The sequence below is a fragment of the Mauremys reevesii genome, linkage group 3 (assembly GCF_016161935.1).
Source record: "Mauremys reevesii isolate NIE-2019 linkage group 3, ASM1616193v1, whole genome shotgun sequence".
NCBI classification, from domain to species: Eukaryota; Metazoa; Chordata; order Testudines; family Geoemydidae; genus Mauremys; species Mauremys reevesii.
This window is the reverse complement of record NC_052625.1, coordinates 7,524,604-7,547,300: the sequence shown is the minus strand read 5'-3', so window position 1 is coordinate 7,547,300 and position 22,697 is coordinate 7,524,604. Positions and strand designations below refer to the sequence as shown.

Genomic DNA, 22,697 nt, shown 5'->3' with positions numbered 1-22,697 from the left:
ATAGGTGTCAGGGGATGGGGAACAGCGGGATAGGCATGGGGTCCTGGGGCCTGTCAAAGGGCGGGGGTGTGGATAGGGGTCAGAGCAGTCAGGGGACTGAGAGCAGGGGGGTTGGATACGGGGTGGGATCCTGGGGGCGGTTGGGTGGGGGGGTTCCCGGGAGGGGACGGTTAGGGGACAAGGAGTGGGGGCAGTTGGATGGGTCGGGGGTTCTGAGGGGGGGCAGTCTGAGGATGGGAAGTGGGAGGGGGTGGGGGCCAGGCTGTTTGGGGAGGCACAGCCTTCCCTACCCGGCCCTCCATGCGGTTTTGCAACCCCAATGTAGCCCTCGGGCCAAAAAGTTTGCCCACCCCAGCTTATAAGGATATAGAAGAAGGTTGTGAGAGAGCAGTGCTGAGCTGTAGATAGTGCTGCTGATCAGAGCGCTTTGTTAATCACTCCAGTAAGAGAAAGTAGGCGGGGGTGGAGGGGTATCTGCAGTCTGGTGAGCCGACAAGAACATTTGCAGTCACTGGATTATGCTTTAAATGCCGAATCCTGGCTTTACCTCTGACTTTCCTTCCCACCCCCCCAATCCCTATCCCATCACACCTACTCCCTCTCTTCTTCCAGTCAGCTGGGCTGCATGCAGTGCAAGGCATACTGAAAGCAGCCTTTCTCCACAGGTGCTGATGGTGAGTGCTGGAGGTTAACACTTCTGGTTTTTTTGTGCCTCCTGCAGTGCTCATCAGCCTGCAGGATCATCCTCGGAAAGGCCACTAAAGTTGTGTCTGCCCAGCCCGGGTAGACAGACTTGCATTTGCAGGGCTCGAGTTAGCATGCCTAAAAATAGCAGTGTGGATGTTGTGGCTGAGAGCTGGAGTTCGGGCTCTCAAGCTGGAGGGCTCGGCTGGGCTCGAGACCCTGAGCTGCAACAGCCATTCTATGACTTTGTTAGTGTGCTAGCTCGAGCCCCACTATTCCAAATCTGTCTGCCTGGTCTGGGGGGGCTCGCTCCCAGCTGCACTGTAGCTATTCCCTAAATTACAGTCCTGCAGCTCCCTAGCCAGTCATTCACCTAGGACTTTACAGCGGGAGAGCAGATAAATTGCACTGTATGCAGACAAGTAACCGTAGCCGCTTCTTTACGAAAGGGTGTGAATGTCCTAATATTAAATCCCTTAGGCACGCAATACTCTTTGAGATTCTGGCATCTTGCAAAGGTAGGCTGTTGCATTTTCTATTTATTAGTGTCTTAAGATTTTCAGTGAATGGACATCAAAATTACTCCATTTAAGTGTCCTCTGATCATTATAGTGCAGACTCTCTCTCTACAGCTTTTGTGGTCTTTATCGTTATCGTATCTGGATTTTATTCTCACAACTCCCCTGTGGGGTAGGAAAGCATTATTCAGTTTTTACAGATCAGGGAATGGCGGGGCAGACTAGATTAAATGGCTTGCTCAAGGCTGCACAAATTTTTCAGGTAAGGGTGCAAGAAGAACACATCTTGACTTGCCTTTTCAGAAATGGGTTTTCATCTACTCTATAGTACCATGAAGCAGGACCAGATGCCTTGGTGCTGGAACTAGGGGTGTGGGGGGTTCTGCAGCACCCCCTGCCTTAAAGTGGTTTCCATTATATACAGGGCTTATAGTTTGGTTCAATGGCTCTCAGCACCCCCATTATAAAAATTGTTCCAGCGCCCCTGACCAGATGAGATTTATTTCCCCTCTCATAGGAAAACCCTGGTTAGTTTGCCTCATGCCAGTTTCAGCCTGTGAATCTTCCCAACCTTGCCAGTTAGGTAGTCACTTTCACCTGGGCAAAGTAGGTATTAAATATTTTGATCTGATGTTGTCCCTCCTCTGCCCCGCACATAGGGTGACCAGACAGCAAATGTGAAAACTCAGGATGGGAATCGGGGGTAATAGGAGCCTATATAAGAAAAAGACCCCAAAATCGGGACTGTCCCTATAAAATCCGGACATCTGGTCACCCTACCCGCACATGCCATGCTTCTTGTGCTGGTGTCAATGACTACCCAGGATGTAAGGCCCTGGAGAATCTGGCCATTGTTCTCAAGACTCCCTGCTGTCCTGAATTACAGAGCATAGGCAAATCTTTAGATTTTGGGGGTTTACACCAAAATTCTTTTATCTTTTCCCTTGTCCCTTGTTTTAAGGCCTTTATCTTGGAAACTTCAGGCCTTTCAAGGGTGTCTGGGTTCACCACGTGTGGCAGCTCCCTTCCTGTCCAAGGCCTCAAGATGGCAGACAGCCCGAAAGGAAGGTTAAAGCCAGAAGATGCTTCCTCTGTTCAGTTTCTCCCCAGTCCTGCTTAGAGAGGAAATTTTGTTGCTTCTGTTCCAAGGATAGTCTCTCTCTCCCCCGTGGACAAAAGCATCCACTTGGCTACCTCAGCTCCTCTGGCAGTGGTGTTCAGTACAGCTACAAACAGCACAGCTTCCCCTGTGTTCCTAACACAGCAGCACTTCCAGTGCGAGACTCCAGCAGGAACCAGCTGCTGGTTCCAGCCTCCAGCCAGGCCTTTACGACTGGGTCCAGCAACCCCTCCAGCCTTGGCCACACACTCTGGGCCCAGGGTCACCTCTTCAACCAGTCCCAGCACTGTGGCTTTTAATTGTTGTCCTTATTCCTTGTACAGTAGAACCTCAGAGTTACGAATTGATCTGTCAACCACACACCTCATTTGGAACCGGAAGTATGTAATCAGTCAGCAGCAGACGCCTCAAAAGCAAATACCGTACAGTGTTAAATGTAAACTACTACTAAAAAAAAAGCAGCATTTTTCTTCTGCATAGTAAAGTTTCAAAGTTGTATTAAGCCAATGTTCGGGTGTAAACTATATTAAGCCAATGTTCGGGTGTAAACTTTTGAAAGAACCACCAGTACGTTTTGTTCAGAGTTACAACCAACGTCCTTTCCCAAGTTGTTCGTAACTCTGAGGTTTTACTGTATATTGTTGATAAACAAGATTGATAAACAGTCGTGACTCTGACCTCATGCTGTTTTCTCTTTGGAGTGAAAACTTCCAGTATGTTGTTGTTGATTCCATCTAGGCCAGTGTTGGTGATGAAAAATATCTGCAAGCATTTGCTTGAATTTAAGGAGACTAAGGCCCAGGAATGGGAGTTAGGTGCCTAAGTACTTTCTGAGAACCTGGGCCTGTTTTGGAGCTTTCTGGTACTGTTTTGTGTTCCCTTGCTGGGAACATCCTAGCAATCCAGTTTTTATTCACACCAGTCCTTGAGGAAGGAAAATCTGAAGCTCTTACACTTGAGTACTTGTGTTGGAAATGGTACATTTTATAGGGGTTGGAACTTTGCATGACACAACAGGGGAACAGACTTCCCAAAACCCTAACACAGTGGCAATTAAATGAACAAAACATGGATCTGACCAGACTCTGCTATAACCGATGGGATGAGCTGCCCATTTATGCAACAAAGTTTGGAAGGACCAAGTCACCAGAACAAACGAGAACACAAAATTCAAAACTCTCTTCTTGGGTTTTAGCCCACCCCCAAATAACTATATTTCTTTGCAGTGCAAATAGTAATTGAGTGACTTGCACTTTCTTTATTTCTCTAGAGGAAATTCAAAGGTAGAAGAAGCCTGTGAAATGTACACCAGGGCTGCAAACTTGTTCAAGATCGCCAAAAACTGGAATGGTGAGTAGCTTGTTTAATTTATAAGGTTAATTGTAGGAAAGGCTTAAAGCTTGAGATTCATCTTGGAGATAAAGCCCATACACCAACTATACAGATACATTCCTAACTGTAAGAACAGTAGGACAATGGAAGAGACGCCTCAGGAGGTTGTGAAAGCTCCTTCACAGAGGTTTTCAAAAGGAGGCTGGATCACCATCTGTCTTGGATGATTTAGATGCTACAAATCCTGCGTCTTGACTGGGGGTTAGACTAGATAACCCTTGTGGTCTCTTCTAACCCTATGGTTCTGTGATTCTACATGCAAGAAAACACATTAAAGCCTTGGTAGGGGAAAATCTGTGTATCAGGGAGAGCGAGGGGGCAACCTTTATGTTTTACACTTCCACTCGTGCTTTTTATCTTGCATATTTTGGGTGGGGAGGGAGAAATGTCATAAGTTACCCAGAACCAGCAAAATTAGCAAAAATTTAAGAACGGAAACCTTTATACCCAGCTGAATGCTTGCATAATTGATTAAGAACATTTCTAACAGCTTAGTGACCTGTGAATGCTCAAGCGTCCTGTTGCAAATTATCAAAGTACAGTTCCACTTGGTAGGGTATTTCCAGGAGAATAGTGACTATGGCAATCTAATTTCTGTACACTATCAAGCCCCCATAGTTTTCTCCGGAATTAATTAAATGTCAGGAGCGGGGAAAGGGAGGTGACCGAAATACTTACAATGTTGAGTTAACTAGCCTGTGTCCAAGTTCACATTATGATTTTAAAATAATTAAAGCTAGTTGCCTACAAAGAAGTTGCTCAAGAGGTGCTTCCCTGGGCTCTTTGATTTGCTTTTAAGTCTTGTAGAACACACTCTTCCTGAGGCCAGAAACTTTAAAGTGATCTAATATTCTGGATGAGCTATAAATCAGAGGCACACAAGGAGAATAGCTGTTCCCTGCTGCGCTGTAGCACTGTAAACGTGGAATAGTTATTGCTAGCTCTGTGTTGGAAATGCTGTGCCATATTTGGTGGCTGTGGGAAATGTTGATGCAAATATAAATTTCCCAAGATAAATGTGAACGTCCTATGCACGGAATAATCATGGGATTTGAGACATTGGTATCTCTTCAGGCTTTTGCAGAAAAGGAATGAAAACTCTGTTCACAAGGGGCAAAATATCACCAGTTTTTCTTTAACAAATGGGAGATGAGGAACTGAAAAAATTGTTTACCTCTTCCCAAACTTTTTATCTGTGTCTCTGTAAATCATGCTTGGATGTGCCATCAGCAAAGCAAGGGGGAGACTTTCAAAACAAAAATGAGGTGCCCAAGTCCCAGTGAAAGTCAGTGGGAGCAGGGCACCTAGCTGTGCCTTGTGTTTTTGACAATCTCCTGCTAAATGCACATACACTACTGAGTAGCACAGTCTGAACGTGTGAATTTGTCAGTATTAGGATAGGGTAGAAATAGTAACAGAAACAGAGTCCTGGGGGAATTCTATGCCACTGCACATGTGAAGAATTTATGTCCCCTGCAGATTTCCTTGCTTCCTCACAGAAATATGACTTTCTGACAGGGAAGCAAAGGGAAGCCACAAGAGTGGTCATGCGACCCTCCCCAGCAGTATGTTTCAGGTGCCCAGGGCAGCTGGCAGAGAGATAAATCACTGGGGGGCAGGGGGCGGGACTGGGGAAGACCCGGCTGGTGGCTTCTACCCTGTGCCAGGCTCAGCTGCTAGTCCCAGCTGGGCTGGGTAGGACGGGACTTCCTCTTCCCTTGCATGGCATCCGGGGCCAGGTCAGACCCACCCCCAAATTTCCCTGCCAGCTGCAGGAAGCTCTGTGAACTCCAGCCCTCCCCAGCCTGCTGCCACTTCTTGCACCCATTGCTCCTCAGCTGCAGGGGGAGGGATCCCTGTTCAGGGAGCTGCTCCCCCATCCGCCCAACCCCCCTGCATCCAGACCCCCCCCACCATGAACCCCCCCCCCTCGCACTCAGAACCCCTCCACTCCCCCTGCACCTGGACCACCCTGACAAGCCACCCGCCCCTGGATCCCCACCCCACCGAGGCCCAACCAGCTGCACCTGGATCCCCTCCCCACTGAGCCCCACTCCCCCAGCATCTGGACCCTCTACTGAGCCCCCAACACCTAGACCCCCTGCTGAGCTCTATTTCCCCACCCCACACACACACACCCAGACCTGCCCTGCTAAGCCCCCACCACCTTCACCTGGACCCCCCTGCAGAGTCCCATTACCATTGCCCCTGTGCATCCAGCCCCCCCCATCCCGGAACCCCCACTGAGCCACCCACACCCGGATTGACTCTCAACCCACACTTGGATCCATCCACACTTGGATCCTGCCTTGCTGAGCTTGTCTGCCCGCATCTCGTGCACCTGGCATGGAGGGACAGGGCCCTGGGTGTTTCTGGGCAGGCCCGGTCCTTGTGCTGTCAGAGTTGGGTCCAGCCTCACCACTGAGTCTGTGTCCCAAGGGGGGAGCTACACAGTGATCTCTCACATCTGTGCAGCCAGTGGCCTGTACTCCCCAATGCCGTGATGGAGCCTCCACATTTATTTGACAAATAAAATTTGCAGAATTTTGCAGAATTTTTTAAATACTATGTGAAGAATTTGTATATTTTTTATGCACAGTTTTTAATTTTTTGGCGCAGAATGCCATCAGGAGTAAGAAGCAGTGATTTTATTGCTTCATTTGCCATCAAGTTGCAGGAACTAAAAATTTCAAAAAGGGATAGGTCTCAGCCTCCCTTTTCTCAGGTGCCGTTTCCATTTGCAGTTTGACACCCACAGAATTAATTGCAGTAGCAAGTCAAAGTACATCTATATGATCCACCTCTGACTACCTGATTGCACCTACAAATCCGGTAGAGGTGAAGTACTCAGAGTTGAGTACACCATCCAATTTCAGACATAAAAGTGAGGGTACAGATTTTGCATATGCAAATTGAAGCTGCAGAAGGAAAGCTGTCTCTTTGAAAATGTGACCTTAAATTTTCAGTGGGCCTCCTACGCCGAATGTTCCTCTTTCCGTGCATGGAAGAAAACCTTTGGGGTAGTTTTATGGATGGTGACCTGATTTTTGCTTACAAATACAGTTTTTTGTTTGCACATCAGAGTGCACAGTCAAAAATTATAATTTTGTAGGTCTATTGAAATTTGGCCATATGTGTTCTTAACGCCATGATTTTGCACATTTAAGGATAGCAGTTCTCCACAAATCACAAGCATGTGTATCTGAGAGCATGATTTGGTCACTGAAATTCATGTGCCTTTTCTTCCACTTGCATAGTTACCATATCTATTAAAGTTATTCAGGTAGTGGGAAGCAGCATCTGCTCATCTTTTTACTGTCGGCATGTCCATAAATTCATGCTTATTAAATGAGGCTGGAAATATTAATCTTTTTTTATTTCTTTCTTTCCTAGCTGCAGGAAATGCATTTTGTCAGGCAGCTAAGCTCCATATGCAGCTACAGAGTAAACATGATGCAGCCATCGGTTTTGTGGATGCTGGGAATGCTTACAAAAAGGCAGATCCACAAGGTAAGGCAAATGAAATACTGTACAGGAATATACAAATCCTGTTAGTTGTATAGTAACTGGCAGGCTGGCTTCCTTTTGTAAGCCAGGTATTTGGTTTAAGATCTTCAGTGTGGTTTTCTGTAAAGCACTTTGAGTACGGTCTTGGAGTGTGAGCACTTCATAGAGAGGCAAGAAATAGTTTGCTTACGGCCTGTTTCCTCATTCATGTTCTGCAACTAATGCTAAATTTATCATGTCTGTACTGGATTGAAGCAATCTGATTAAACTTTTTCATGAGCCTATTGAAATAAGATTGGTCATAATAGGTCTGGTTTTACCATTTGTGTGTTTTGGGATTTACAAGTCTAAAGAAGTAGTTCTTTGTCTCTGTCGATGTCAGTTGTGAACCAGATTGTGTTCTGTTTATACCTGTATACATTTGGAGTGAATCCAGTAGCTTCAACAGAATTACTCTGGATTTACCCTGGTGTAACTGAGAGCAGAATTTGGACCCTTGTCTGTTTCTCAGCCAGTAGGATTTAGAATTATGGTAGACAGCATGAAGGATGCTTCATATTAAGTAACAGTGACCCCTCTGACTTCCTATGGAAACATCATCGACAGACTCAAGTAAGGAGACCTGTTCAGCTTTCCGTCTGGACTTTTCAGTGGAGGGAGGGCGAGTGAAAGGGGAAAGATCGCAAAACTCTCTTAGGGATAGAAAAGACACCGGCTCATGGGCAAAGATGTGTTCAAACAACCTATATGTTGTGTCCTTTGTCTCTCACAGCCTTAAGAATATGGGGAAACCACGTGGACACAATTGGATTTCAAATAACTATTTGTTAACACCCACACCTTGAATACTGCGTGCAGTTCTGGTCACCCCATCTCTAAAACGATATATTAGAATTGGAAAAAGCCCAGAGAAGGGCAGCAAAAATGAGTAGGGGGATGGAACAGCTTTCATCTGACAAGAGATTAACAAGACTGAGACTGTTCATCTTAAAAAAAGAGTCGAGTAAGGGGGGATATGACAGAGGTCGATAAAATCATGAAGGGTGTGACAGTGGTGAATCTGAAAGTGTTATTTACCCCCTCACATAACACAAATACCGAGGTCACCCAATATAATTAATGGGCAGCAGGTTTAAAACAAACATAAGGAAGGACTTCTTCACACAATGTGCAGTCAGCCTGTGGAACTCATTGCTAGGGGATGTTGTGAAGGCCAAAACTATAATGGGGTTCATAAAAGAATTAGAAAAATTCATGGAGGATAGGTCCATCAGTGGCTCTGACTGTGGAAGCTGGGAGTGGACAAGGGGATGGATCACTTGCTAATTGCCCTGTTCTTTTCATTCCCTCAGAAGCATCTAGCCACTGTCGGAATACTGGATACTGGTCTAGTTTGACTGTTGGTCTGATCCAGTATGGCCATGCTTATGTTCTTATGAATATTGACAGAGTTCCTGTGTATTCACTAGGTATTTGAGTATACTAAAAGCTTGCTTCTTCTGGACAACATTTTCAAAAGCAAACTAAGAGATTGGGCATACAGTTTTTTGCACATGCTAGTTTTTGAATTTGTAACTTTTCAAAGCCAAAATTTTGCTCTGGGAAAAATCAGTTTGTACATAGGATGTGCATTTCTCCATGGAATTTGGTATTGTATGTTTACTAGATTTGCCAATACAAATGCACTTTTAGTTCACACATCTCAGAGGTTTTTGTATGTGTAGCACTTGGGGCATTAAAATGTATGTCTGCAGTTTCAGAGCCTGGATAGCTGGTTGTTTGAGGAGCTGGCTATTTAGGTTTCTGGTCAGAACAGACACACAGCAGAAATACTGCCTTGCCTTGGTGAAAGCTGAACTGTTGAACAATGTCTGGATGTCTCAGCTGATTTTATTTTTCATTGTTTTTCCTGAATGCTTCCGCTACAGAGGCTATGAACTGCTTAAATGCAGCCATCGATATTTACACAGACCTGGTAAGAAATTGTATTGCCTTGAGGAGCTGGGGTTGGTATCCCAATGTAAGGCAACTTAGATTGATGCCTCTTTATTTAAACAAGTTTTATTAAATCGTTGTTCTATTAAAAGTAATAAATGCCACATGTACTTAAAGGAGAGAGGGAAAAAAAACCCATATATCTTTTTTTTTAATTGTCCATCCTAGGGCCGATTTACTATTGCTGCCAAGCATCACATCACCATTGCAGAGATTTATGAGACTGAACTGGTAGATATTGAAAAGGTAAGCTGATTAAACCGTTAGAACTTTTCATTGAAACTGTGTACATTTGAATGTGCTATCAGAACTGCATATGATTATGAAACTTCACTCTGCTGGCCTAGGGAACTTCATGAATCAGGCTCTTCCAGGAACTCGAAGTCTCTAGGCTTGTTTCCGATCCTGCTGATGTGGGTATATGTCAGGAGTAACGTGTGTGAAGTTAGTGTAGTTAAACTTGGTGTGAGTGATACCAGGATCAAGCCTCAGTGATGAGTTGTTTGGTCTTTGCCTTTGATGTGCCTCTTTCTCCCCCTCTCTTCCATGTTTTTAAGTTACCTCTTCCTTTCCTTATGATCATCAGTGGAAGCTTGATTCTCATATGGAGGCCTGAAGCAGATGGACTGAGCAAGTCACTTTTAGGGAAGGGATAGCTCAGTGGTTTGAGCATTGGCCTGCTAAACCCAGAGTTGTGAGTTCAGTCCTTGAGAGTACTGTTTAGGGATTCGGGGATTTAGTTGGGGCTTGGTCCTGCTTTGAGCAGGGGCTTGGACTGGATGACCTCCTGAGGTCCCTTCCAATCCTGATATTCTATGATTCTAGATTTACGCAAGTGCTTTTGAAATACCCCAGACCCCATTTCAGACCTGATGAGGATGATGCACTGTCGGTCAGTTTAAAAGTGTTTGTGAAAGACTGACAGGAAAGTGTGAATTGCACAGAAGTTGTTTATATGGTACAGCTCTTTGCAGGGGGGAAGACAATCAAGCTACACACATTTAATATGATTTGACAAATCATTGCAGAAGTGTGATAGGATGTCTGTGGTGCCTGCAGCCTTGCATGCTAAGCATGTCAGAGCTAACAGACTTGGATGAGAGACTCTTTCCCTTTACCCTACAAGGAAAGTGCGGTTTGTCATGAGAAGTGATATTTTTAGTGAGTCCACTCGATATCTGTCTTTCCTCTAAGGCCATGTGTGCACTGCCAACTTTGGTTGACCCAAGTTATGTTGGCATTAAGCTGCTGTTAGAATATTGCTTGTGCGTGTGCATACTTGGCTCCTTGTGTCGGTGATGCATGTACTCACCAGGAGTGCTTTTGTCGATGCACAATGTTGTGCACCATGGGTAGGAGTCCCAGTGTGCAACCCGCCACTGTCTTTTGGGAAGTTTTGGCAATGCATGATGGGGCCTAAACGAGTCGTTCAGGGGTGACTGGGATCAAGGGGTCAGCTTCCCAGTGTGCAACTGTCTCCATCCCATAATGTCATTTATATCCCATAATTTTTGCTCCTTTTTTCAAAATCCCACGAACCTACATGGCTCTCCTTGCTATCCACCATCTCTGACTGAAGCACGGAAGCCTGCACAGCTCTGCACTGTTGCTGTAAGCATTGCAAGCACAGGACACACAATCCAGAGCTGCAGAAATAACCAAATCAATGAGGAACATGACGATTCCTTGGAGGACAGACTGCTGTGAGATATAGCGAGCACCAATGCAAGGTTGTTGGCATTCATGGAGCAGCTGGAGATGGTGGCGTGCTGCTTCTGGACACGAGAACTTACTGGTGGAGATCGCATTGTAATGCAGGCTTGGAATGACGAACAGTGGCTGCAGAACTTTTGGATGTGCAAGGCCACATTCCCAGATCTGTGAGCCAAGCTCGCCCCAGACCTCCAGTGCAGGGACCCCAAAACGAGAGCTGCACTGACAGTGGGGAAATGAGCGATCGGACCATGGAAACAGTGGGAAATCGGTTTGGAGTTGGAAAACCCACTGCAGGGGCCATTGTCATGCAAGCGACTGTAATGTAAGCCTCAGTTCAGAGCCATTAATCTCCTCCTGCTGCGCAGGACTGTGACTCTTGGCGATGTGCAGGGCATAGTGCATGGATTTGCAACAATGGGGTTCCTGAACTGTGGTGGAGCAATAAACAGCCCTCATATCCCTCTTTTGGCACCAGACCACCTTGCCATAGAGTGCATCAACAGAAGGGCTACTTTTGTGTGGTTATGCAAACATTGGTGGATCACTGGGGATGCTTGACTGACATCAGTGTGAGCTGGTCAGGGAAGGTGCGTGACACTCACATCTTTAAGAACACAGGACTTTTTAGAAAGCTGTAAGGAGGGACTTTTTTTCCTGACCGGCAGATAACCATTGGCAACGTTGAAATGCCAGTAATGATCCTGGGGAACCTAGCCTACCCCTTGCTCAGGTGGCTCATGAATAACGCTACGACTATGTCACAGAGGTCATGGAAGTCACAGAATCCATGACTTCCAGAGACTGCCGTGACATGTTGTGCCCCAGGGACAGCAGGCAGCCCCGCAGCTCTCAGCCGCTGCTGGCAGCGGGCCCTCAGCAGCTCCTAGCCGTGGATGGTGGGGGTTCCCCGGAGGTCCTGCAGGCTGCAGGAGCCTCCCTGCCTCTGCCCAGCCATGGCGGGCCGAGCAGGGACCCCAGAGCCCCCAGTCGCTGCGGGTGCTGGACCCTCCTCTCTCCCCATTGTGTCAGGGATATTTTTAGTAAAAATCACGGACAGATCACAGGCTTTATTGCCCATGACCCGTCTGTGATTTTTACTGAAAATATCCCTGACAAAATCTGAGCCTTACTCATGAAGCCATACCCCAGCCACCTCGACAGCAGCAAGGAAAGATTCAACTACCAGATCAGCAGGTGCAGAAGTGCAGAATGAAGTTGAATGTGCATTTGGCAGATTGAAGGGACACCGGCATTGTTTACTCACAAGATTGGATCTCAGTAAGAAAAATATCACAACGGTTTTAGCTGCCTGCTGTGTCCTACATAATCTCTGTGAAGCAAAGGGGGGAAGGTTGCCACTGGGATGGAGGGCAGAGGTGGAGAGGCTATCTGCGGAGTTCAAACAGCCAGATACAAGGGCTGTTAGAAGAGCTTATCGCAGCTGTATGACTCAGAGAGGCTTTGAAGTAGCACTTTTACAATGAGCTGCAGGAACGCATTGTGGTGCACTGTGCTCTATATGTGGCCTTGCTATTTTGTGGCCTATTAGGATTGTGTGGTGCTGGGGGTACATGTCGGACTATAACATTGTCAGTGCACCTATGAATTTTGCAGCGCTTGCTGTACATTTATCATTATTAGACCGTGTAGGTCACTGATCCTGTGAGTTGTCACACTGTGCAGTAACAATTAAGTAGCTGATTTCAGAACTGCTAGGCGCTCTGCCACGTATGCTGTGAACTAATAAAGATGAATTATTTTCCAAATAATAAAATTTTATTCAGTAACAAAACCAGTGAAAAGAAAAATCTGTGCAATTTAAAAGCAAAGACATTAAAAACGTCATGAATTAATAGAATAGCACTTTTCAAGAGGAAAGAACATTTATGACCATTTTAGCTACTGTGGCGGTCACAGGTCAGTGTATGTGAAGCTGTGGTTTTCCGTAATGTCTCCTGGGGTGGAGTGGTAGAGGGGTAGGGCGGCGGCCCATGATGCCGTGTGCAGTGTTGAGGGTGGATGCTGCAGTGGAGTTCTGCAAGGACTGCAAAGGGAGCTGAGCCTGGGATTGTTCAACCTGTAGGTCCACAAGAGTCTGCAGCATCTGTGTTTGCTGCAGAGAAGCCCCATTATGTCCTGGGGCATCTCCCTCTCCTTTTCCTGCTGGCCTTTCTCCTCTTCGTTCTTTCCTTCTCCAGGTTGTCTGCAAAGCTTTGATTTCAGTGGCATTACATACAGTAGTAAGAGCTATAGTCAGTAGTCCAGTTTTGCAAGATCGAGCTCTTAATCAGAGTTCATTCGGGATGGTTGCAGTGTTTCAATATTGGTATAATCCTGTGGGACAATAAAAATGGGATGTCATGGTATTCCTCTAAAACCACCTGAGGAATTCTGAAAAATTCTAATCTTTGTAAATACGGTCTTCCCCAAAAATCTCATCTCAAAAGTAACATGTTGAGAGAAAAATGTTTCTGTCTGTCTTTTAGGCAATTGCACATTATGAACAAGCTGCAGATTACTACAAAGGAGAAGAATCCAACAGGCAAGTCTTCTTCAGAGAATAGTTATTTTAAACAAGGAAGGTTTACAGTCTGGATTTATCCTTCTTTTTTCTTTCCTATAATAAGATGTGCAAGTATTATATGCCTCTCCTAATTTGTGAATTCTTTAATAAGATGTCCAAATCCTGCATTAAGATGCAGAGATTGTCACTTAGGGACATGAAATTGGGGTTCACTTACCTATCTGTCAGTATGAGGATTCAAATTGAGATCTTTGGAGACCTATTAAGGTGCTTGCATGTGAAAACTGATTTCTGCCTTTGTTTAGATTTTAATGCTTGACTTCCATACACCGTCTAATGCACATGCTTTCTAGTCTCCTTGGGGCTGAATATCAGGCCGTAGGTCACTGGGAAGAGAACTTTCTGTAGATTTGCAGAAAGCTTTCAGAGTCAACATATGGCCTTAGTGTGCTGATAATTTTGGTATTTTTAATATACTCATTTTTCTAACAGGTAACTGCTGGGGTATGTTTTCACATATATTAACTAGTGGATGTATCTATTAGAGAAGTAGGGAAATTGACACATGTACCATTACTTATTTTAACTGAAGTCCTTGATTGTAGTTCAGCTAACCGGTGTCTGCTGAAGGTGGCTGCATATGCTGCTCAGTTAGAGCAGTACCAGAAGGCAATTGAAATCTACGAGCAGGTTAGTATATATACTCTTTTTATAAAATGGACAACGTAGTTGAAGTCCCATAACTGTCATATTGTATGCGGCTCCTGATGTCTGAGTCAGGACCTGTGGTCACTAAAACTGGACCCCTATGGGTTTGTCTACACTGCCCCGCAGTTTGGACTGTGGGGTTGTGAATAGCAGTGAGCACTAAAGTGCTGCACTGTAACTCTCCCTCATGGACACTGCAGGCATGAACTAAAGTGTTCCTAGTTCATGTTAACATAGTCCTCTTCCAACAGGACTGCGTTAATGCGTTAATGCACTGTTATTTCTAATCCCGTAGTCCAAACTGCGGGACAACGTAGACAAGCCCTAAATCTTGCATTGGTCTCAATGTGGACTAAAGAGATCATTTCCTGCCCTAATTGTGGAAAGAATCAGCATTCTCTCAGTAGTTGAGGCTGCAACTAGTTTCCCGCTGTAAGAGAGAGTTTGCCCATTCCATTCAACTGAACTGGATGTGAAATTTCACATGTGGACTCGGTCAGGTGTAGAGATCTTTTTGTCAAACTATGCTGTGAATCAGCTGAGCCATTACAGGTAGATATAGGCAGTGTTGCTGTAGCCATGTTGGTACCAGGATATTAGAGAGACAAAGTGGTTGAGGCAATATCTTTTATTGGACCAGCTTCTGTAGGTGAGAGAGACAAGCTTTTGAGCTTACACGGAGCATTTCTTACCTGGTGATAGTTACTGCATCTGTTCTTACCTGAAGAAGAGCTTTGTGTTAGCTCGAAAACTTGTCTCTCTCACCAAACAGAAGTTGGTCCAATAAAAGACATTACTTCACCCACCTTGTCTCTCTAAAATTTTTGAGAGATGTAATTTATCACAAATATATTTTACTTTTTGAAAAAGTGAGTGATTTTTTTTGTGTGTGTCAAACTGTATCTAGGAATTGGCTTGGCCTAGACACTTCAAACTTAGTTGGTTCCAGACTCCTTTGAGATCTAGTGCATAGCTGTTTTTCTTAAAAGGGCAGATACTGCTTCTATGAGTTGTTCCAGGGTTAAATTCTAACTTACTTTCTAAGCTTAGTTTTGAACGCCTATAACTTCTTGGGTTGGGGGTTCCCTGTCTGGTATAATTTTGGGGAAAGACTTTGAGGGTGATCGGACATGTGATTGCAGAGTTAGAAAACTTTCCCCAAAGCTAATTATGCCTTGTGCTTCCAAGTCTCTCCTTTCTTCCTCCCACCTCTCCCCCACCGCAAAATAGTCTTATGGCTGGAATCTCAAATGTTAGTGCTTCAGTCTTAACTATATCTAGTGCGGGAATCTGTGAAATAATTAGGAATTATACTGCATGGCTAGAGCTAATCCCTAGCGGACCGGCTGGCAGCCGATGCACTTGAGTGGATAATTTTAATAGAGCTTTTGCTGCCCCCCATATTACCGTTTGTGTTCAGAATTTCCAGACATGAGGGTTGGTAGGTAGCTAGAGGATGACCAATGGCATGAGATCAGCTAAGGTTGTTTGTGGGACCTAATCTGTGAACTTCCTGGCTTTCAAAATTTTTATTTTTATGTATTTTTTACCTTTTGTAAGAATGTCCTGTTTTGTTTTCATGGATACCTATTTGCAAACTTAGCTATTGTGTTGTAATGAAGATTTTTGGCTGGGAGTATTTTAAATCAGCTCTTTGCTTTTGAACCCTTTAGGGACCCAATACTTGTACAGGATATCACAGAATCAAATCACTGTTGCCTAGTCTGCATCAAATGGCAAATAGAGGCACTGAGAGAGAGGCTGTACTTGTGAAGCAGTGCACAGTAAACAGAGCTCTGTGGGCATCTGAGCTAGAATTACTGAGCATCCTCCACTCCTGCTGACTTCCACAGGAGCTGAGGGCTCCCTGCACCTTGCTGAATCAGGCCAAAAACATTCAGATGTGGGGAAGCAAACTATTGTAGTGTAGGGGTGGCTGGAGTCTTATGCTTGCCGACATCATGCCTCCAGTGATGCTGACCGGTGACAGTTACTGCATCTGCTCTGCAGTTTTGCTCTCCCCAGTACTCAGCAGTCGGGAGCTAGTGCGCAGGGGACATGAAGCCACAGCTATGCTCTTCCTGTCATATATGGCCCCTTTGGGGTCTGGAATATTGCTGGCGAGAACCTCCTGCATTCTAGGACTGCAGCCATCCAAATGATGTCTGCCTCCTGCATGGGCGTGCAGGGTGGGAAACCAATTCCTTTCACTCTCCTTCCTCTTCTACTGACCCTGTGCAGGGCAGTCGTGGTTTGGCCTTTATGTGTTTGTATAGTGCTATGTAACATGCTCCAGAACCTGTTTGTAATGCCAGACAAACCTGGTGGAGGTGCTAGAGTGGATTCCCTTTGCCAGCAGCGTTCTGCTTTATAAGAGGTGCTAGGTTCCAATTGGCTGCCAGAAAAGCTTAGACAGAGTGCATCTCCGATGACTGGAGCACAGCGTACAAAACACCACTTAGAGAGAGAGAGTGAGTGTGGTTTTCCCCAGAATCAGCGCTCTTTTAAAGTCCTACACGTGCACACACGTGCAGTCTCACGCCTCTTCCGTGGGGACTGTTTGTGCTTAAAGCTAAGCATGTGCTTAAGGGCTTTGCTGGATCAGGGAGAGAGCGCTCAGCAACATGCAGGACTGAGCCCTGGAGGAACAGAGAGAACCACCTTTCTGCCCTGGGTGGTAGTGCAGCATTGAAGTGCTGCAGGACATGTGCTGTTTGAACCCTTAAAGAGGGTAAATGGGTGTGTGTGCACACATATCTTTTCAATCACAATAGGTGGGAACTTTAATGCCTAAATCACTTTATTATTTTATATATACAAATATTTGTGACTGATCTGTTTCACTTTGGAATTTTGTTGTATTAGATGAAACCTGTTGAGCTGTTGCTTTTTCTTAGGATCTGGTATTTGTTGCATGTTTTTAATCCAGTCTGTTAAACGTGTGTGAGCTCTTGCATGTAATTTTGATCGCCGTGGGGTTTTGTTCTTGTCTTACAAAGAAAAGATACCATATAACCTGACTGTCACTATAACTTTTTATATTTAGGTTGGAACAAGTACCATGGATAATCCTTTGCTCAAGTACAGCGCAAAAGAGTATTTCTTTAAAGCTGCTCTCTGCCACTTCATTGTGGATGAGTTGAATGCTAAGGTTAGTGACATTCTCCTAGGATGTGCAGCATCACTTAAATGAAATTTTGCAACATTAAGTAATGTGACTGAACTATCTCCTATTTCCACAGTCTGAGGGTGAAATATACATTCTCTCTCGATACGCAGTGATTACTATTAAACATTCGTCGTAGGAGCTGAGCTGCAGAAGTGCGTTCCTATTAGAAAAGAACAATTGATTTTTATTTTTGTATGGGAATCATTGCTGAGGCGGGCCCTGTTTTTCAAAGCCAGATTTCCTTTTTATGCTTGCCAACAGTAGGAGGCGCCCGTAGTTTTGGGTGCAGACAAAGGCATGTAGAGATGTAACTACCACAGTTCAAGCAGAGGCACAGATGTCTACATTCATATCCACAAAATAGCGCAAGCAATTATTTGTAAAAGAAAGGGATGCGGGTATTAAAATCTTGTATTTAGATGAAACCCAGTGGTTGCTTTTTCTAGTAATTTTAACGGAAAGGCTAGCTTCTCTGTTTCAGCTTGCTCTTGAGAAGTATGAAGAAATGTTCCCAGCATTCACAGATTCGAGAGAGTGCAAGCTAGTGAAAGTAAGTAGAACTGATGTTAAATACAGATGCCCTGAAAGTTGAGTTATTGGTTGGAAATAAAAAAATTGCACTGGTACTATCTTTCCCTTACCGTATCCTGTGTTGATCTGTTTCATGTTATTTGTATATATTAGAGAACACCCACATGAATTGTACAGAACTTGTGTAACTGGGGAGGCAATTAAATGAGTCAAATTATAATCTTAATGAAAGTAGATATTTATGGGTAAGCTAATATTATAACAATAGATCCAAAGGGCCTGTTGGATAGTATCAGACACTGTCTGTATATTGCTGGATTAAACAGGTTCAGGAGGTCATTGTTCTGCATGAAGTGCAAGCATTGGATATTTATTCTCTCTTTTGGTTTCTTAATGGAGAAAAGCGTTACATGTAATTTGTAGACCATAGGGTTACAGAATACCCAGACAGCGTGTGCCGAGTCTGCTGTACATTGAAGTGATACATTTTCAATATTAATGTATAACCCTTGCTTGTGATTCTGTTAGAAACTGCTGGAAGCCCATGAGGACCAAAACTGTGAAGCGTACACTGAGGCAGTAAGTAGTCAAGCTGTACACTGATCCATTTGTGGCAGACAATTCTAGGACCAAAGTTCAAAGGAGCCCCCCCTCTAAGGCTTCATTTTTGCATGTGAATTTTGCATGCTCAGTTACTTGCACAAGTGTACCTGGGCACTGTTATTCTTTGAGCATCGGCAGCATCCTCTGTGCTGTACAAAACACATAGGCTGATTGCCACCTACAGTGAAGCCACTTTACACCGCTGTGGAAGGGTAAACAGAGCAATGTAAAGAGGCCTTCGTGTGAATGAAAATTCAGGCTAAAGTCTCTGTCCTGAAGAACTGATGGAAAGAGTTTACAATCTAAGGGCGTGATTCACTACTGTGTTACTCTAGTTTTATAGTGTAACGCCGCTGAAATCAGTGCAGTAGCAGATCAGGTCCCAAGAGTTTTTCAACATCTCGGGGCCATATTCACGAGTGGGCGTGGGCTGCCTTGGGCTACTGCAGCAGTACAAAGCAGCTGAAAATGTCTAAAGGACCCTATTCAGCAAACCATCCCCCATCAGCAAAGCACTGAAGCACACGCTTACGTCCCATTGAAGTATAATAATATATATATAAAAAAAAAACTTGGGTGAGGGTCTTCTAAATTACCAGGGCTCCCCTACTGGTGATCACTGCATTTTGAGGACTCTTTACTCTCCACTCTAGTTCCTTCCTCTTCTGGTCTTTTTCCAACAATCCTGGCTTCTTTGTGCTTGATATTTGAAATTCCCACAGACTTTAATGAGCTTTGGCTCAGCCCTTTATTACATGTATCAGTGGTTTAAGGAATATTTAACTAACAGAAATTTAACAAATGAATCGCAAATGAAATGTAGCACACAGTTTACTCCTAGGAGTAGTGATAGCCATATTCCCGTTTGCCCTGTTAAACTGTGTTAAACTTCCTTCCAATTAGGTTAAGGAATTTGATTCCATATCTCGCTTGGATCAGTGGCTTACGACTATGTTGCTTCGCATCAAAAAATCACTTCAAGGAGATGGTGATGGAGACCTAAAGTGAATTATTTGTGGTATATGTGGCATGTTGCCTAACTCCTAAATAATCTGTTTTTGTGTAATGGCCAGGGACCATTATGGGATACTTGACAGTACACCTAGCTTAATTTTGTTGCTTATGAACCAAATGACCTGTATTGTTAGTATCCTGGTGTCTTTTTGATGACATGGATGGATAAGAAATGATACTCCTAGGTGTTGCTGACAGATCTTCCGTATGTGAGAGCAATAGAGGGATTCACAAGACTTTTGAGATCAGTGAAAGAAATGCTTGGGGCAAAAATCTTTATTTTTAGTAGCTGATGAGCCAAAAGTCTTTAATTTTAACATTTTTTTTGCTGCCATTTCTCTACTAGCTCATCGTCTTCAACATTTTTGATCCATGCTTGTAAATATCTGTCCATGACATACAGTACACGCAATATTTTCTGATATGATGCTAACGTATTGCTAAAGTTCTGTGTTTTTAATGGACCTTAGTGAGACATGTAGATTTTTGTTTTTAAAATTGACAGAGCTATTTTAATGATGACAGTGAAATGCTTGTGATTTTTAGATACAGTGTGTATGTGTATATACTATACAGATACAGGTGTGCAAGAATAAATACATAATGGCTTGGGTCTAAAAACACTAATCTTCATAGGTGAGGGGTCTGCATATATCATCAATTACCTTCTCCCAAACCATTCATTAAATAGGACCTAGCTTATCATGTATTTTCTATTTAAGAACTATATATGAAATGTAAGTTTCTTCTATTTTTTTCTTGGATATATTTTTCCACTTATGTTATGTTTTGGTGCATACCATCTCTCCTGCCCTAAGATGACTTTAACAGGTAATAATATATTTTTCTAACTTTTCATTTACCTAAGTTCCTGCTATTGTCTTTGCTGCAGGTTTTTTGTATATTCCAGAACACGATTTCTTTCCCTTTGTGCTGTTGGCAAAGCTGTGTCAGTAGTTATTGAATTAGGCTTTATCTTAGCTAAGCTACCCTCCTTCAGCACTGCTGGACAACAGCTTGCCCAGGCTTGTTTTAAAACTATGTAGAAATTAAAAATGGTCTTGAAGAATGTGTGTGAATCCCAGTTTGTGTGTGTGTGTGTGTGTGTGTGTGTGTAGATCCTAGTTTCAATGGAGATAAGTAGACAAGCTACCTATATTCAATATATGTATGACAGTAAGATAGGCTCATGACCATATGCAGTTTCAATGTTATGGCTTAATATTTCAGTGCAGTTCCAATAAGCTGTAGAAATTATTTCATTCTTATGTCACCAGTGCTGCTTACATAATGAAAGAGTACTAGCTTTATTTTGCATAAATGCAGCTAGTCATTTGACCTTTTAAATATTGGATACTTTAACGTAGGAAAACACTAGTATCCCATAGTTGGTATCTGTACTGCTACTATCTATGGCCTAGGTTGGTCTTTGATTTCTTTTGGAGGAAAGACCTGCTACAAATATGCATGGACCTACCCACATTCCAGACAGGGTACTAGCTGGCTTTCATTTTTGTCATCTTTATGAATATCTGTTTTTTGTTTGTGCTGCTAGCTTTTGGGATTGAATGGCTATTGCCTGACGTACAGTAACAGCATTTGTTTACAGAACATGTCAGATAGGAGACCAAATGATATAACACATTCCAGGAAAGATTGTTTTTTATCGACTCATCATTGAAATTGTACAAAATAGTTTTCTCCCTCCTCGAGAATTTAGGTTTGTCGGATGGAGATGTGTGGCCAAAAGGGGACTGGGAGGAGCTGGCTCTGATGAGCAACAGACTCAAATGTGTTAGGAAATGTTAAAAAGCTGCAACTTGTGCGATTAACACTTGCTTACAGTGGCTGGTCCCATTAGAAATGGCTGACTTGGATCTCCCTCTAGGGGAACCATGCCTGAACAAATCCGACTCTTCTTTAAACATAATTCTATCATGTGGCTACAGCCTACAGCTATGGAAGGGGTTTTTCTGTCACTGTAGGAAAACCATGGCCCTGAGCACTAGCACATAAACTGATAATAGCATTCCCCTGTTGATCTAACTGCATCTACAGGAGGGTTAGGTCACCAGAGCTGTTGCTCAGGGGTGGATTTGTCACACCTGCGTGCTGTATCTGTGTAGAGAATCAGCTGAAGCTGAGTCAATACAGACAACCCAGAGAGGAAAATATATGCATGCTTATTTAGAAAAACAAAAGGCTACAGTAGTCCTAAATATTTGAAAAAGCACTTGTAGAAGAAGAAATGAGGTGTCAAGCTTTGTTTAGTAGAGGGGCATTAGTTTTTTCAAGTTTCATAACTTTCCTTATTCAGAAAGGAACATAGTTCTTGATTACATATAGTCTTGCCATAGTACATATAATTTGAGATCAGATAAAACACAGTTCAGCCAAGTTTAGTGAAAATCCTACACAGGTATCACCACATGAGGCACATTTTGTTAATACAGAAATTGTGGAATTTTTTTAAACATATCTTGGCACTGGTTACATTTTACTTTGTGTGGTTAATTTATTTTTCCAGGACCTAAAAACACAGTATTTTTGCACAATTATGATAGTATGCATAAATTGCTGCTGATGTACCAGAACTCTATGTACTAATCTGTGATCTGTTATTAATGCACTCTATAATGTAGTAGTTTTGTCTAAATGCAAACCTTGGTGATTTTGTATAGCAGCATGTCATCTGTAATGTAATTATTTGTTGTAAGCTGTGATATACCAGTTTTCAAATCATGTAAATCATAAAGCAAATCTGTCAGGGTGTTATTTTTCCTTCCCCTGGGTCAAGAATCTGTACTATGAAAACTAATAATGAAATGGCCTTAGCAGGAACAGATTGTTTTGTGTGAACCAGTACAGTAATAAAATAAAAGTTAAGTAATTGTGATGCATTCTTTTCTGGTGAATGGCTACTGCTATGCACTTCAACTCCCTGGTTTGATAGTTGTATTTTTAACAGTAAAGCCCCTTTCCTTCAAAGAGTGCTCTGCAGCAAGTGGGTCCAGATTCTGCATATTTAGTGTGTAACTCTTCAGCATGCTGTGCACTGAATTTCACCTTGCACCTAACACCTATACTAAATACAAATAGGCCTGTACAACTGAAGTTCTTGTAGGCTTACAGTGTGACTCTGTTCACTTGTGAAAAGTGATGAGTCCTGTAGAGTTTTCTGATGCATGTTTAACAGTTCTGCAACAATTTTAATCG

The 22,697-nt window shown here is 43.5% G+C and overlaps 1 protein-coding gene across 2 annotated transcripts in view; it reads left to right on the top strand.

Moving 5' to 3' along the window:
- Positions 1 to 22,358, top strand: part of NAPB (NSF attachment protein beta) — a 34,669-nt gene extending 12,311 nt beyond the window's left edge. The window contains exons 2-11 of one of the 2 annotated variants that reach the window (XM_039529758.1): positions 3,593 to 3,672; positions 7,108 to 7,224; positions 9,150 to 9,196; positions 9,385 to 9,462; positions 13,419 to 13,474; positions 14,062 to 14,146; positions 17,211 to 17,315; positions 17,815 to 17,883; positions 18,393 to 18,443; positions 19,371 to 22,355. In XM_039529758.1, coding sequence (XP_039385692.1) covers positions 3,593 to 3,672; positions 7,108 to 7,224; positions 9,150 to 9,196; positions 9,385 to 9,462; positions 13,419 to 13,474; positions 14,062 to 14,146; positions 17,211 to 17,315; positions 17,815 to 17,883; positions 18,393 to 18,443; positions 19,371 to 19,475 — 793 coding nt within the window. In that variant the 3' untranslated portion in view covers positions 19,476 to 22,355. Of the gene's footprint in view, positions 1 to 3,592; positions 3,673 to 7,107; positions 7,225 to 9,149; positions 9,197 to 9,384; positions 9,463 to 13,418; positions 13,475 to 14,061; positions 14,147 to 17,210; positions 17,316 to 17,814; positions 17,884 to 18,392; positions 18,444 to 19,370 lie in introns of both variants that reach the window. The other variant, XM_039529759.1, reaches the window with a different exon arrangement.
- Positions 22,359 to 22,697: the final 339 nt, after the last annotated feature.